The 17,018-nt window shown below is 43.0% G+C and overlaps 1 protein-coding gene across 12 annotated transcripts in view; it reads right to left on the bottom strand.

The window, feature by feature from the left end:
* Nucleotides 1-17,018, bottom strand: part of tns1b (tensin 1b) — a 237,564-nt gene that overhangs the window by 62,188 nt on the left and 158,358 nt on the right. For 11 of the 12 annotated variants that reach the window (XM_063006574.1, XM_063006567.1, XM_063006573.1 and 8 more), the window contains 7 exons: nucleotides 16,966-17,016; nucleotides 15,242-15,364; nucleotides 12,637-12,701; nucleotides 11,421-11,504; nucleotides 9,365-9,477; nucleotides 7,637-7,697; nucleotides 7,190-7,265 (listed from right to left, as the gene is read on the bottom strand). In XM_063006574.1, coding sequence (XP_062862644.1) covers nucleotides 7,190-7,265; nucleotides 7,637-7,697; nucleotides 9,365-9,477; nucleotides 11,421-11,504; nucleotides 12,637-12,701; nucleotides 15,242-15,364; nucleotides 16,966-17,016 — 573 coding nt within the window. Of the gene's footprint in view, nucleotides 1-7,189; nucleotides 7,266-7,636; nucleotides 7,698-8,903; nucleotides 9,343-9,364; nucleotides 9,478-11,420; nucleotides 11,505-12,636; nucleotides 12,702-15,241; nucleotides 15,365-16,965; nucleotides 17,017-17,018 lie in introns of those variants that run through there. The other variant, XM_063006578.1, reaches the window with a different exon arrangement.

Genomic DNA, 17,018 nt, shown 5'->3' with positions numbered 1-17,018 from the left:
CATTACCAATATGCCACTGTTGGACCCCTGCGTCCCGCCCTCCCCCAATATACTGATGCACAAATTAGAAATGAACACGTTCCACTCATTCGCTTTCCGTAATGTTTGGATCAGTCAGTAGCAGAACCCCTCCCAGCATCCTTCCGGGTGGATTTGGTCCCCCTAAAGGTCCCCAATTTGGTCCCTAATTTATGACTACAGCCTCGTGAAAGGCCTTTCTGGTGGAGCGGAGGCTGGTATGACAGCAAATTAGGGCAAAGCCATTCTAACGCCCAAGGTTTTAAAATGAGAGGGTCAACAAACCAGTGATAGCTAAGGGTAGCTCAATGGTTAAGGTACCGGACCAGTAATCATAAGGTTGCCGGTTTAAGCCCCACTATTGCCAAGCTTTCACTGTTGGGCCCCTGAGCAAGGGCCTTAATTGCTTAAATTGTATATAGTGTACTGATGGGCAGTGGTAGTTCAGTGGTTAAGAAGGTTGTCAATTCAAGCCCCACCACCGCCAAGTTGCAACTGTTGGGCCCCTGAGCAAGGCCCTTAATTGCTTCAATTGTATACAGTGTACTGAACCAGTAATCATAAGGTTGGTGGTTCAAGCCCCTGAGCAAGGCCCTTCTATATATATAGTGATGATAATAAGTGACTTTAAATAAAAGCGTCAGTTAAACGCCGCACACAAGCTGTTGATCCTACAGTGTTGGTTTACACTATAAAAATCCTCATTTTTTTATTTTCCCTCATTTGTTAGAATCGAGTCCTTTTCCATATCGATTTCTGTTATTTTTTATATCAGCTGGTGCCAGGATGTACGTTCCCTGGCACACGTTCAGCTCAGAGCTTTTAAAATCAACTTTTTTGTCTATGAGGTATAAAGGACGTTGAGCTCATCGGCCGGACGGTGCGTCGCAAGCAGAACTTTAACGCTGATTAAAGCTACGGCTGGACGAAGCACTCGGTGCTCTGGGCACTGTTCAAGAAAGGGGTCGAGATGAAATAAATCTATGGAGATGTTGGCATGATGGTGGACTGCAATGCAGCGCTGTTCCCGGAACAGAAAGCCAAAAAAACTACTGCACTGATCGTCCTGATTGGTGGGCGAGTCCGTACTCTCTTGTTGACAGACGACTCTGTCGTGTCGCGGACGCAGGGTTGGTGGAGTCTGCGATACGGCCGGGCGGTTGGTATTTTTCTTTGGAACACTTGCTGTTATCTACCAATCACAATTCTTGATGCACTGATTGATTTACACAGCTGGAACTTTGGAAGGGCATTTGTAGCCGAGTGGTTAAGGTACTGGACTAGGAATCTAAAAGTCGCTGGTTTAAACCACACCACTGCCAGGTTGCCACTGATGGGTCCCAGAGCAAGGCCCTTAACCCCCAATTGAATAAAATAATGTTTAGTCATAACTGTAAGTCGCTTTGGATAAGAGCGTCTGCTAAATGCGGAAAATGTAAATGTAAATGTAACTCGTGTCTTTGGGCCTTGAACCCGAGATTTAAGGTACTGTGAATGGTTTGGAATAGCCAGATGCCCTCGCTACGTACATCGCTCTGGTAGGATCGACCGGACCGTCTATGCTAAATATATAGCGCCATCCGGTGGATATGTTTCTTTGTTAAAGACAGACTCGATTTCATCGTATTTTTATATTCCTCTAGTGCACCGGCGCTGGCAGCTCTGATATCGGTGCAGACGGTGCAGCAGACACAGTCAGCCACTAGTCTGCTGGGTGGGAAGAGACAGGACTAAAAAACACAAGTGGCCGTGGTCTTCAACCATAATAATAATAATAATCACAATATGGTATATTGTGTTCATATCATCTACGATAATCTACATCTGGAACGTTCTGAAACTGCATTTTATTTAAAATCGGCGTCCATGCTCACGATAAATAACTAAATCTGATTTCTGATTAATGCTGGAACATTTTTGGATATCGAAGGCTCTACAGTAGCTCCGAATACTCGGATGTTACGTCCCAAACCCCGACAAGATGTTCGGCTTCCCGTTTCTTTCCCCTCAATTATCTGATTTATTTGGCTTTTGTTTATTTGCCCTTAGCAAAACAGAAACTCGCTGATATCCAGGGCGACGGGATGCCGTGTCTTTATCGGCCGATGTTTTATTTGCTCGTCTGGGCGCTGGCCAGACCGGGTGGGCATGCGTGGCATTCTTTACCAAACAAGAAGGCTAACACACACACTTAAAAATATACACACACACACACACAAACGCTAACATCAGCACAAAATACAATTACAAACACACACACACACTTACGCTAACATCGGCACACCACAAATACACACTCTAACACACACACACACACACTAATGATAACATCCACACACCACAAATACACACTCTAACACACACACACACACTAATGATAACATCCACACACCACAAATACACACTCTAACACACACACACACACACTAATGATAACATCCACACACCACAAATACACACTCTAACACACACACACACACTAATGATAACATCCACACACCACAAATACACACTCTAACACACACACACACACACTAATGATAACATCCACACACCACAAATACACACTCTAACACACACACACACACTAATGATAACATCCACACACCACAAATACACACTCTAACACACACACACACTAATGATAACATCCACACACCACAAATACACACTCTAACACACACACACACTAATGATAACATCCACACACCACAAATACACACTCTAACACACACACACACACACACTAATGATAACATCCACACACCACAAATACACACTCTAACACACACACACACACTAATGATAACATCCACACACCACAAATACACACTCTAACACACACACACACACTAATGATAACATCCACACACCACAAATACACACTCTAACACACACACACACTAATGATAACATCCACACACCACAAATACACACTCTAACACACACACACACACTAATGATAACATCCACACACCACAAATACACACTCTAACACACACACACACTAATGATAACATCCACACACCACAAATACACACTCTAACACACACACACACACTAATGATAACATCCACACACCACAAATACACACTCTAACACACACACACACACACACACACTAATGATAACATCCACACACCACAAATACACACTCTAACACACACACACACACTAATGATAACATCCACACACCACAAATACACACTCTAACACACACACACACACTAATGATAACATCCACACACCACAAATACACACTCTAACACACACACACACTAATGATAACATCCACACACCACAAATACACACTCTAACACACACACACACACTAATGATAACATCCACACACCACAAATACACACTCTAACACACACACACACACACACACACTAATGATAACATCCACACACCACAAATACACACTTACAAATACACACTCTAACACACACACACTAACGCTAACATCCACACACCACAAATACACACTCTAACACACACACACACACACACACACACTAATGATAACATCCACACACCACAAATACACACTCTAACACACACACACACACTTACGCTAACATCCACACACCACAAATACACACTCTAACACACACACACACACTTACGCTAACATCCACACACCACAAATACACACTCTAACACACACACACACACTAATGATAACATCCACACACCACAAATACACACTCTAACACACACACACACACACACACACTAATGATAACATCCACACACCACAAATACACACTCTAACACACACACACACACTAATGATAACATCCACACACCACAAATACACACTCTAACACACACACACACACTAATGATAACATCCACACACCACAAATACACACTCTAACACACACACACACACACACACACTAATGATAACATCCACACACCACAAATACACACTCTAACACACACACACACACTAATGATAACATCCACACACCACAAATACACACTCTAACACACACACACACACTAATGATAACATCCACACACCACAAATACACACTCTAACACACACACACACACACACACACTAATGATAACATCCACACACCACAAATACACACTTACAAATACACACTCTAACACACACACACTAACGCTAACATCCACACACCACAAATACACACTCTAACACACACACACACACACACACACTAATGATAACATCCACACACCACAAATACACACTCTAACACACACACACACACTAATGATAACATCCACACACCACAAATACACACTCTAACACACACACACACACACACACTAATGATAACATCCACACACCACAAATACACACTCTAACACACACACACACACACACACTAATGATAACATCCACACACCACAAATACACACTCTAACACACACACACACACACACACACACAGTAATGATAACATCCACACACCACAAATACACACTCTAACACACACACACACACTAATGATAACATCCACACACCACAAATACACACTCTAACACACACACACACACACACACTAATGATAACATCCACACACCACAAATACACACTTACAAATACACACTCTAACACACACACACTAACGCTAACATCCACACACCACAAATACACACTCTAACACACACACACACACACACACACACTAATGATAACATCCACACACCACAAATACACACTCTAACACACACACACACACTAATGATAACATCCACACACCACAAATACACACTCTAACACACACACACACACTTACGCTAACATCCACACACCACAAATACACACTCTAACACACACACACACTCTAATGATAACATCCACACACCACAAATACACACTCTAACACACACACACACTCTAATGATAACATCCACACACCACAAATACACACTCTAACACACACACACACACTAATGATAACATCCACACACCACAAATACACACTTACAAATACACACTCTAACACACACACACACTAACGCTAACATCCACACACCACAAATACACACTCTAACACACACACACACACTAACGCTAACATCCACACACCACAAATACACACTCTAACACACACACACACACACACACACACTAATGATAACATCCACACACCACAAATACACACTCTAACACACACACACACACTAACGCTAACATCCACACACCACAAATACACACTCTAACACACACACACACACTAACGCTAACATCCACACACCACAAATACACACTCTAACACACACACACACACACACACTAATGATAACATCCACACACCACAAATACACACTTACAAATACACACTCTAACACACACACGCTAACGCTAACATCCACACACCACAAATACACACTCTAACACACACACACACACACACACACACTAATGATAACATCCACACACCACAAATACACACTCTAACACACACACACACACACACACACACTAATGATAACATCCACACACCACAAATACACACTCTAACACACACACACACACACACACACACTAATGATAACATCCACACACCACAAATACACACTCTAACACACACACACACACTAATGATAACATCCACACACCACAAATACACACTCTAACACACACACACACACTAATGATAACATCCACACACCACAAATACACACTTACAAATACACACTCTAACACACACACACACACTAACGCTAACATCCACACACCACAAATACACACTTACAAATACACACTCTAACACACACACACACTAACGCTAACATCCACACACCACAAATACACACTCTAACACACACACACACACTAACGCTAACATCCACACACCACAAATACACACTCTAACACACACACACACACACACACACACACTAATGATAACATCCACACACCACAAATACACACTCTAACACACACACACACACACACTAATGATAACATCCACACACCACAAATACACACTTACAAATACACACTCTAACACACACACACTAACGCTAACATCCACACACCACAAATACACACTCTAACACACACACACACACACACACACACTAATGATAACATCCACACACCACAAATACACACTCTAACACACACACACACACTAACGCTAACATCCACACACCACAAATACACACTCTAACACACACACACACACACACACACACACTAATGATAACATCCACACACCACAAATACACACTCTAACACACACACACACACACACTAATGATAACATCCACACACCACAAATACACACTTACAAATACACACTCTAACACACACACACTAACGCTAACATCCACACACCACAAATACACACTCTAACACACACACACACACACACACACACACTAATGATAACATCCACACACCACAAATACACACTCTAACACACACACACACACACTAATGATAACATCCACACACCACAAATACACACTCTAACACACACACACACGCTAATGATAACATCCACACACCACAAATACACACTCTAACACACACACACACACTAATGATAACATCCACACACCACAAATACACACTTACAAATACACACTCTAACACACACACACACTAACATCAGCACGCCACAAATACACACTCTAACACACACACAAACACACACACACACACACACTAACGATAACATTGGCACACCAAAAATACACACTTACAAACAGACATGCATACATACACACTCTCACACATACATACACATATATACAACCACACACACACACATACACCCAAACAACACAGTCTTGCACCCTGGACTCAAACAACTCACACACACCACGACTCAGTGACTTTATCACTCGCATCTTTGCACATTATTCTTAATAATTGTAAATCCGGGCGCTGGCCAGACCGGGCGGGCATGCGTGGCATTCTTTGCCAAACAAGAAGGCTAACTGGGTGTTGCTAATAAACGGCATGAAAGGACCCTGGTTAGTAGCCCGAACATGGAGACCGACCTCACGCACCGATCCACCGAAGTACGGGCGAGTAAGAAGGGGTCGGTGTAGCGCGCACTTCGGAGGGGGGGCAATTTAAAACAAAACCCCTAATAAACACGTGAAGAAGTGAAGGTGCTAAAATATAAACCATTAGATTAGCTAACAGAAGAAGTCCTAGCGCACGTACCAGGATGTCTCCTTTCAGAAGCAGGCCGGGCTCGATGGTGATGCAGATGCTGGTCTGACTGTCGCCCTGGACGTTACTGTAGATCACAGACAAAAATGGGTCGCAGTTTAGAACTTCTGTCCATATAGTGAACATGTTGCTTCTAATGAAGGCACAAATCCCTACAGTCACATTGCTACTGTCTCATTTCAACCCGAAATCCTTCAGATCAGGCCCTCACACACACACACACACACACACAAACATTACCAGCGCAGTCTGAATGCAGGGGTGTAGGAGGTGCACGCATTACCCTGCTTCTGCATGTGTGTATGATTATTAGCGCTCCAAATAACTCCAAAAAAGAGGGGGGGGTGTTTGGGTAACGGCCAAGATGCCAGGCCCGGGGGTGAGGGGGTAGGGGGGTAGGGTGGGATGGAGGTATTAAAAACAAAGAGCGGTTCTTACTAGATCCCAGATGTGTAGACTGGCTGCATAGCCTGGTAGATCTTCAGGAACGGGCGGCAGCCTGGAGACCCAAAAAAAGAGGAGAGAGAGAAAACAAGGGCTTAGTGTACGATCAGACACACCCATCACACACACACACACACACACACACACACACACACACACACATGCATACACCAACACAAACTCAGTCATACACACACACACACTTGCAAACCTGCATTACACATACACACACATACACACACACATACATACACTTATACACACATACACACACACACTCGTATGCATACATACACACACATGCATACACCAACACACAAACTCAGTCATACACACACACTTACAAACCCACATTATACATACACACACACACACACACTTATACACACACACACACACATACATACATACACTTATACACACACACACACACACATACATACACACATACATACACTAACACACACTTACAAACTCATATGAATAAATACATACACACCCATCATACACACACATACACACACACACACATACACACACATACATAAATAAATACACGTATACACACACATGCATTCATACACTAACACACAAACTCAGTCACACAAACACACAAACTCATATTAATACACACATACACACACTAACATCAGCACAAAATACAATTACAAACACACACACACACATACTTAAACTCACACATACACACTAACATCGGTACACCACAAACACACACTTACAAACACACACACACACAAACTCACATGCATTCTTACACATACACATACATACACACACTCACACACACATTAACACTAACACTAACATCGGTACACCACAAACACACACTTACAAATACACACACACGCACATACCAACAGCACAAAATACAATTACAAAGACATACACACACACACCTACATAAACACACACTTACAAATACACACCACAAACACACACTTGCACACACACACTTACAAACAGACATGCATACATACACACTCTCACACATACAGTACATACACATATATACAAGCACACACACATACTCATACTCATATGCACACACAAACTCACACAAACTCACTCAAACACACACACACACACACACACACAACCAATACAGTCTTGCACCCTGGACTCAAACAACTCTATGTACACGCCACGACTCAGTGACTTTATCACTCACATCTTGCACAGTTGAATTTTTGCACATTATTCTTAATAACTTTATATCAGAATATGTTTATACCTCACGTACCATCTGACCAACACTACACTTGTATTTGGTCACATCCCTTTCAATCACTTTAGATTAGAAATGTCTCCTGTATTTATTGTACAGTTTTTTTTAATCTGCACTGTGTTTATTGTGTCATTTTGCACCCTGGTCCTGGTCCTGAACGCTGTTTTATTTCAGTATGTACCTGTATAGAGCTGAAATGATGATAAAACCTCTTAATTTGACTAAATTTAGGAGCAGAGGGAGCGGTCAGTCACATTCCAGGCGTCCCCATAAATAAAACCCCAAACAGAACTAGTGTTCCTCGTGTTCCTCAGCTTTTTATTATTTTCTCCTCTGTCTAACCGCTAACCCTTAAATCACGGCCACCTCTCTCATCCATCATCGTCTAAACCCGGCTCCCTATTGCTCCCGTGTGGTCCTTCCGTGGTGGGTCCTCACCCAGCCCGGCGGGCGACGTGGGACGGGGAGAAGCTCACCTCCTTTAGACTCGAAGTTGGGGATGCCGTGCATGATGACGTGGTGCAGGAAGAGAGGCTTGTTGTTGATCTTGATGTGACCTGAGAGCAGCCCGCTGAAGTACTGCACGTACCTGAACACACACACACACACACACACACACACACATTAAACGAGTGTAGAACTATGAACCTTCATCTAAAAATAAAAGTGTGTTGGAGTGTTCGGGACTGAACCTCACTTCATTTAAGCGACACTAAAGCTTGCTTGGCTGTAAACAATCTCATCTGTGCTGCAGGTTACACCTGTTGTGTGTGTGTGTTACGTTAGGGGTCGCCACAACCTACATAAACCTCCTCCTCAGCACCGTCTCCCTACAGAACTCTCATCCCTCCTCTGCACATGCTCAGACCGTCCCTCCTCCTGTGCATCCTGGTCAGAATCAGAGCATCCTCTTCTGCGTCACGTCCAGCTCCCTCGGTCAGTTACAACCCTCTCTACTCAGGGAGCTTAGTGGGTTTGAGACGGGCCCCGTGGATTCCATCAGGGGTCGTGAGATGATCTTATGAGATCCTGATTACAGCACAGAATTATTTTGCTTTGCTCCGGGCGCTTCAGCTTTTCCAAAACAGGAAGCGTCAATGCCGGTTCCCCCGGGGAGGAACAGGGGGCGGTTCGAGGGACTCTGACGACCCTGTAATTCTCACGCAGAGGACCACGAATTGAACTACATTATATGGCTGTTATCAGAAGACGGACTGTCTTTGCGACCAGGAAGGCCCCCACATTTCTGCTTAAGGTTTCGGAGTGTGTCTGCGAGAATTTGTGCCCATTCAGTTAAAAGGACATTTGTAAAGTCAGGCGCTCATGTTCAGGTCATCTGAAAGGTGTCCAACGGGGTTCTTCCACCCCTAACTCATAAAAACATGATTTATCTTCACAGAGGTCCACAAGGGCACAGTAATGGAGGAACAGAAAAGGGCCTTCCCTAAACTGATGATAACATTAAAACCACCTCCTTGTTTCTATGCTCACTGTCCATTTTATCAGCTCCACTTACCATATAGAAGCACTTTGTAGTTCTACAATTACTGACTGTAGTCCATCTGTTTCTCTACATGCTGTGTTACCCCCTTTCACCCTGTTCTTCAATGGTCAGGACCCCCACAGAGCAGGTATTATTTAGGTGGTGGATCATTCTCACTGTCCACTCTATTAGACACTCCTACCTAGTTGGTCCACCTTGTAGATGTAAAGTCAGAGACGATCGCTCATCTATTGCTGCTGTTTGAGTCGGTCATCTTCTAGACCTTCATCAGCGGTCACAGGACGCTGCACACGGGACGCTGTCGGCTGGATATTTTTGGTTGGTGGACTATTCTCAGTCCAGCAGTGACAGTGAGATGTTTAAAAACTCCAGCAGCGCTGCTGTGTCTGATCCACTCATACCAGCACAACACACACTAACACACCACCACCATGTCAGTGTCACTGCAGTGCTGAGAATCATCCACCACCTAAATAATACCTGCTCTGTGGTGGTCCTGTGGTGGTCCTGACCATTGAAGAACAGCATGAAAGGAGCTAACATAGCATGTAGAGAAACAGATGGACTACAGTCAGTAATTGTAGAACTACAAAGTGCATCTATATGGTCAGTGGAGCTGATAAAATGGACAGTGAGTGTAGAAACAAGGAGGTGGTTTTAATGTTATGGCTGATCGGTGTATGTGCTTAATAATTAGAAGAGATGTCTACATCATTTTGGCAAAGTAAACAGACTGGGTGTTACAGAACAACATGGGTTCCATGAGCCCGCCCCCCCCTTCACTGTATTAAGGAGTTTTGTATGTTCTCTTCATCCCAGTATAAGTACTGTGGTTTCTGTACCAGTGTTTTTACCAGACATGTGATTCCTGAAATATAGTCACATATAGTTTGTGGTACAGTCCGAACTCAAAGTGATGAGGTACCATCATCCCCACTCAGCCAAGACCCCCCCCCCCCCCCCTTCCCTCCCAGACCGGCCCTGGGAAAAGAGGAATTCGGGGTGACAGGAAACGAGGTAAAACTGACCTTTTCTGCGAGGGCTGACCCACAGGAAGTGCTTTATCTTCATAAAACCTCTTCATGGCAAACCTGTCCAGAGCCTGGTCCGCACTGTGGGCCAAAACAAACACACGCTCAGAACACAGTGTTTCAGGAACACACAGAACACGCAGCTGAGTTCACAGAGACTCCAAACTTACGTCTCATGAATAAATAAATAAATAAATGAAAACGATGGGGTGGGGGGGGGCATTCGTGTGGAATTATTACTATCATTATTATGTCAGGGGTGTCCAAGGTACGACCCGCAGGCCCGAGGTATTTTAGAAATAAAATTAAACTCGTGCAGCTATTGAACTGTTTGACCTCTGGGTGGCGCTCTCACATAAAACAGATCTAAAACTCTCCCCGTCTTCTTTTCCCCAGCCCCCCGCCCCCCCCAGAAGAGTTCACAGGGAAGTGGGTATGTTTAATTTAAAGAAGTATAACAATATTCCCGTTAGGATTATGAACTGGTGAGTGAAATCACGACACTGTGGACGATCATTAAACACTCCTGGTCCTCTGATTCTTAGTAAAGAATCATTTCTCTAAATCGATTCAGTTGTATGAATCTAAATCTGAACCAGTTCACCTGAATCAAGGACAGTCGTATCTCAGTGGTTACGATACTGGACTAGTCATCACCACCTAGTTGCCACTGTTGGGCCCCTCCGCAAGGCCCCTAAATCTCAATTGCTTAAATTGTCCCAACTTACTGCAGTTGTATCCAATTCCCAATCATGTGCAGTGCAGCACCATCGATCAGCCAGCAGAGGGCGTAACTGCATCAGTTATGAGGAATCCCTACAACCCTCTTATTTCTATCCGGGCTTGGGACCTGCACTTAGAGTGCACTCACAAGTGCCAATCTTGTCCATGCAGACGCCTGACCGGCTGATAGCACCGCTGAGATTCAAACCCTGGATCCCCAGATCTCAGCGGTAGTGGCGCCACAAGGATTTAAACCACCAATCAGAAGCATTTATTACAAACGACACGCCTGGAGTTATTATCAAAGTGAACTAAGTGAGGCTGCTGTATAAAAGGGCGGGGCATTAAAAAGAAGTAATTCTATCAGACCTGATTTAAAACTAATTCAGGACAGTATCCCCGGACAGTCGGGTCTTTGTGTCTGAGCGTCTGTACTGCTCACGAGGTCGATCAGCTGCGGATCTTGTGATTGTGGGATATAAAATCTTACCTGGCTGAGATGTTGCTGTAGTGCATGTACGCCGCCACGACCACGCCCGTCCTGCCTCGGTTCCCCTGCACACGGGAGGAAACAGAACAATAAGAGAACAGTAAATAAAGCGTGAGGCGTCGGTATACCTCGTACCATCGGGAGGGAAAACGTTCAGCTTCTGCTGAGCTATTAAAAACAAACTGATCCGGCACGGCGGGTTCGGAACTGGCTTTTACTGCATAGTTCCACCAGTTAGTCATGGACTTTCCACCGCTGTACCCAGCAACACCGTTCGCCATGGCAACTCCAGCTTTACGGCTTCCTATTAAAACGCCTGTGTGGTTTTGTAGGAGAAATATATTCGGGATGGTACTAATCCCAAACTCCAGCGGAACCGATTCGCTTTGCGGCTGAGGCTGAAGCGAGTATGAAGAGTCATCGCTAACAAATAAATAAACGTTTCTGCTTTTTAAACGGCCGAGCTAAATGATTACAGGGCTAAATAAATAAATTAATTAATAAATAATTAGGGTTAAAGCTGCATTGTGAAACAATTTTAGGTCTGGTGTCTATAAATAAATAAACTGCAGTTTAAAAATTCATCCACATAAATATTGTGTGGACGTTGCAGTGTGGATATTGTAGTGTGAGTGTTGTGGTGTGGGTGTTGTAGTGTGAGTGTTGTCGTGTGGGTGTTGAGTGGATGTTGTGGTGTGGACGCTGTAGGGTGGGTGTTGTAGTGTAGACGCTGTAGTGTGAACGTTGTAGTGTTGATGTTGTAGTGTGGACGCTGTAGTGTGGATGCTGTAGTGTGGATGTTGTAGTGTGGGTGTTGTAATGTGAACGTTGTAGTGTCGATGTTGTAGTGTGGACGCTGTAGTGTGGATGTTGTAGTGTGGGTGTTGTAGTGTGGACATTGTAGTGTGGATGTTGTAGGGTGGACGTTGTAGTGTAGACGTTGTAGTGTAGACGTTGTAGTGTGGACGTTGTAGTGTAGACGTTGTAGTGTAGATGTTGTGGTGTGGACGTTGTAGTGTAGACGTTGTAGTGTAGATGTTGTGGTGTGTACGATGTAGTGTGCACATTGTAGTGTGGACAATGTAGTGTGGACGTTGTAGTGTGGATGCTGTAGTGTGGACGTTGTAGTGTAGACGTTTTAGTGTAGATGTTGTGGTGTGGACGCTGTAGTGTGCACATTGTAGTGTGGACAATGTAGTGTGGACGTTGTAGTGTGGATGCTGTAGTGTGGACGCTGTAGTGTGGACGTTGTAGTGTGGATGCTGTAGTGTGGATGCTGTAGTGTGGACGTTGTAGTGTGGATGCTGTAGTGTGGATGCTGTAGTGTGGACGTTGTAGTGTAGACGTTTTAGTGTAGATGTTGTGGTGTGGACGCTGTAGTGTGCACATTGTAGTGTGGACAATGTAGTGTGGACGTTGTAGTGTGGATGCTGTAGTGTGGACGTTGTAGTGTAGACGCTGTAGTGTGGATGCTGTAGTGTGGACGTTGTAGTGTAGACGTTTTAGTGTAGATGTTGTGGTGTGGACGCTGTAGTGTGCACATTGTAGTGTGGACAATGTAGTGTGGACGTTGTAGTGTGGATGCTGTAGTGTGGACGTTGTAGTGTAGACGCTGTAGTGTGGATGCTGTAGTGTGGACGTTGTAGTGTAGACGTTTTAGTGTAGATGTTGTGGTGTGGACGCTGTAGTGTGCACATTGTAGTGTGGACAATGTAGTGTGGACGTTGTAGTGTGGATGCTGTAGTGTGGACGCTGTAGTGTGGACGTTGTAGTGTGGATGCTGTAGTGTGGACGTTGTAGTGTGGATGCTGTAGTGTAGACGTTGTAGTGTGGACGTTGTAGTGTGGACGTTGTAGTGTAGATGTTGTGGTGTGGACGCTGTAGTGTGCACATTGTAGTGTGGACAATGTAGTGTCGACGTTGTAGTGTGGATGCTGTAGTGTGGACGCTGTAGTGTGGATGCTGTAGTGTGGATGCTGTAGTGTGGACGTTGTAGTGTGGACAGTGTAGCTCATACAGTGTCCTGATGTAGCTGTGTTTGGAGGTGTTTGGGTGTACGTGCCGGGAGGGTCGAGCGCCCTGACGGTTCTCACACAGACAGGAAGGAAGCTGAGCGGCGTCGTTATTAGATAAGCCGCTGCGCCGTCTTGTTTTCCTCCCGGCGCTGAGTGACACAGAGAGACGCTCAGCCGGAAAACCGCCTCCGAAAGCAGCGAGGAAGAAACGGCGGCCTGAGGCTACCATTCCATCGTCACCGGATCGGTTACCAGTGAGGAAAAGTTTGATGGAATAACCTCAGAGCTCACCGAGGAGGAACAACGTTCGAGGAATTCAACTCAAAAGGTCACGCCGAGGTTTTCCAAACTCTGAGGAGCACTGAGAATATTTCCCTTCCGTCTCATTCCTTGGATCCGGCACAGACAGTGTGGGGTATGGTGCGTTACCGGGACTGCAGCCACGTCAGTTCAAATCCTCCGGAGTCCCCACACATACAAACAGCCGACAGCATGAGAACGCCATCTACTGCACACGTTCTACTAACACTGCAGTCAGGATTTATCATTCATTCCATGATTTTAACCCTGGTAGAGCCCGTAACCGTTACCTTGTTGTGCAGGACCACGACGTTATGGCTGTCGGCGCTCATCCACGTGTCCATGGCTTTACATATACTGCAGATCTTATCCAGAGCCGGAGCGTGATGGTCGGGCCAGCCAAAGTCCAGCACCTGAAGCACACAGGAGGACGTGTTGAGTTTGGAAAGCTCTCGCAGACTCGACAGTCTCAACAGTCTCAGCTTGACCAGTTTCCATCTGGTTTAGAAACTTTAATCCACAATGTGCAGCGCTGAACATTTTTATATTCTATTGTGTTATGATTAAACCCCTTAACAGCTTAAAAAAGCAGCGTTTTCTATTTTATTGTTTTTTTCTTGTGTTATTAATATTGTTAGTGGTAGTATTAGGAATTTTCTTACTTTTTTCTTACTTATTATCATTATTATTATTCATAATAACAGTAGTAGTAGTGGTAGTAATATTTTAATTATTAATTTTTTGCTTTTATTGTTTTGTTTTGTTATTGTTAATATTACAAATCCTACAGCAATTATTATTATTATTATTTTTTTAAATATCTTTTTTATTATTATTATTATTATCATTATATTATATTTACTATTAGTATTATTATATTTATTACTATTATTATATTTATTATTATTATTATTATTATATTATATTTATTATTTTATTTTTATTATTATTCATTATTAATTATTATTGTTACATTTATTATTATTATTATTCTTATATTTATTATTATTATTATTATTATTATATTTAGTATTATTATTTTATTACTATATTTATTGTCATGATATTTATTATTATTACTATTATTATTATTATTATTAATTATCATAATAATAATAATTATTATTATTATTATATTATATTTACTATTATTATTAGTATTAATTTATTTATTATTATTATATTTATTATTATTATTATTATATTTATTATTATTATTTTTATTACTATATGTATTGTCATGATATTTATTATTATTATTATTAATTATTATATTTATTTTTATTATTAATATTATTTAAAAAAAAAAAATTCATTATAATGAAATGGTGACGTCAAGAACAGGGATGTCGGTGACAGTCAAATTAACAAGGTATTAGCACCATCACTAAAGAGGAAGATGCAATCAGGCTTTTGAGAACAAGCGCATCAGAGAACATCTTATGGAGGAAGATGATCATCACTGAGCGAGCGTACGAGACGGCCAGAACAGAAAAGGAGCTCCTGAACCAGATTAAGTGCCGCGAGTTCTGTTACTTTGGGAGCGTGATAAGGCGATGATATAATTACATTGAAGGTGACGTTACAGTACGTCAGGACTTGTGGAAGGACTCAGAAGACAAGAATGACCAAAAATAAGCTGGACTGACATCATCACAACGTGGTCAGGGCTGGTCTTCTAGTCTACAGGCAACACTAGACAGGGGGCGTTGGAGAAAGCTGACCCATATGTGCAGCCAACCATCAGAAAGACACATCATGTACAGATCATACAACAAGTCATTTGGTCATAGGAAATAAATCAGGATAAATGATATATATCCATCTACCACTATTATGTACCACTCCACCCATAACAGTGCAGATGTGTTCACATCTGGCCATGAACAAAGCAACATGGTGAAACTGAGGAACTCAGATAGTCTAAAAATCAGCTCTGGTCTATCCAAACTAGCCGTGTGCCAGCGTAATGCCAACAAACGTCTAAATAAAGTGAAGCTCTGGAGGAACTTACCTTGGCGTGAAGTCTGGAGATGTCATATCTCTTCTCACTCAGGTTAAAGAGCT

The sequence above is a fragment of the Trichomycterus rosablanca genome, chromosome 12, assembly GCF_030014385.1.
Source record: "Trichomycterus rosablanca isolate fTriRos1 chromosome 12, fTriRos1.hap1, whole genome shotgun sequence".
NCBI classification, from domain to species: Eukaryota; Metazoa; Chordata; class Actinopteri; order Siluriformes; family Trichomycteridae; genus Trichomycterus; species Trichomycterus rosablanca.
The sequence above is the reverse complement of the archived record's forward strand: the minus strand, read 5'-3'. Positions and strand labels throughout refer to the sequence as shown.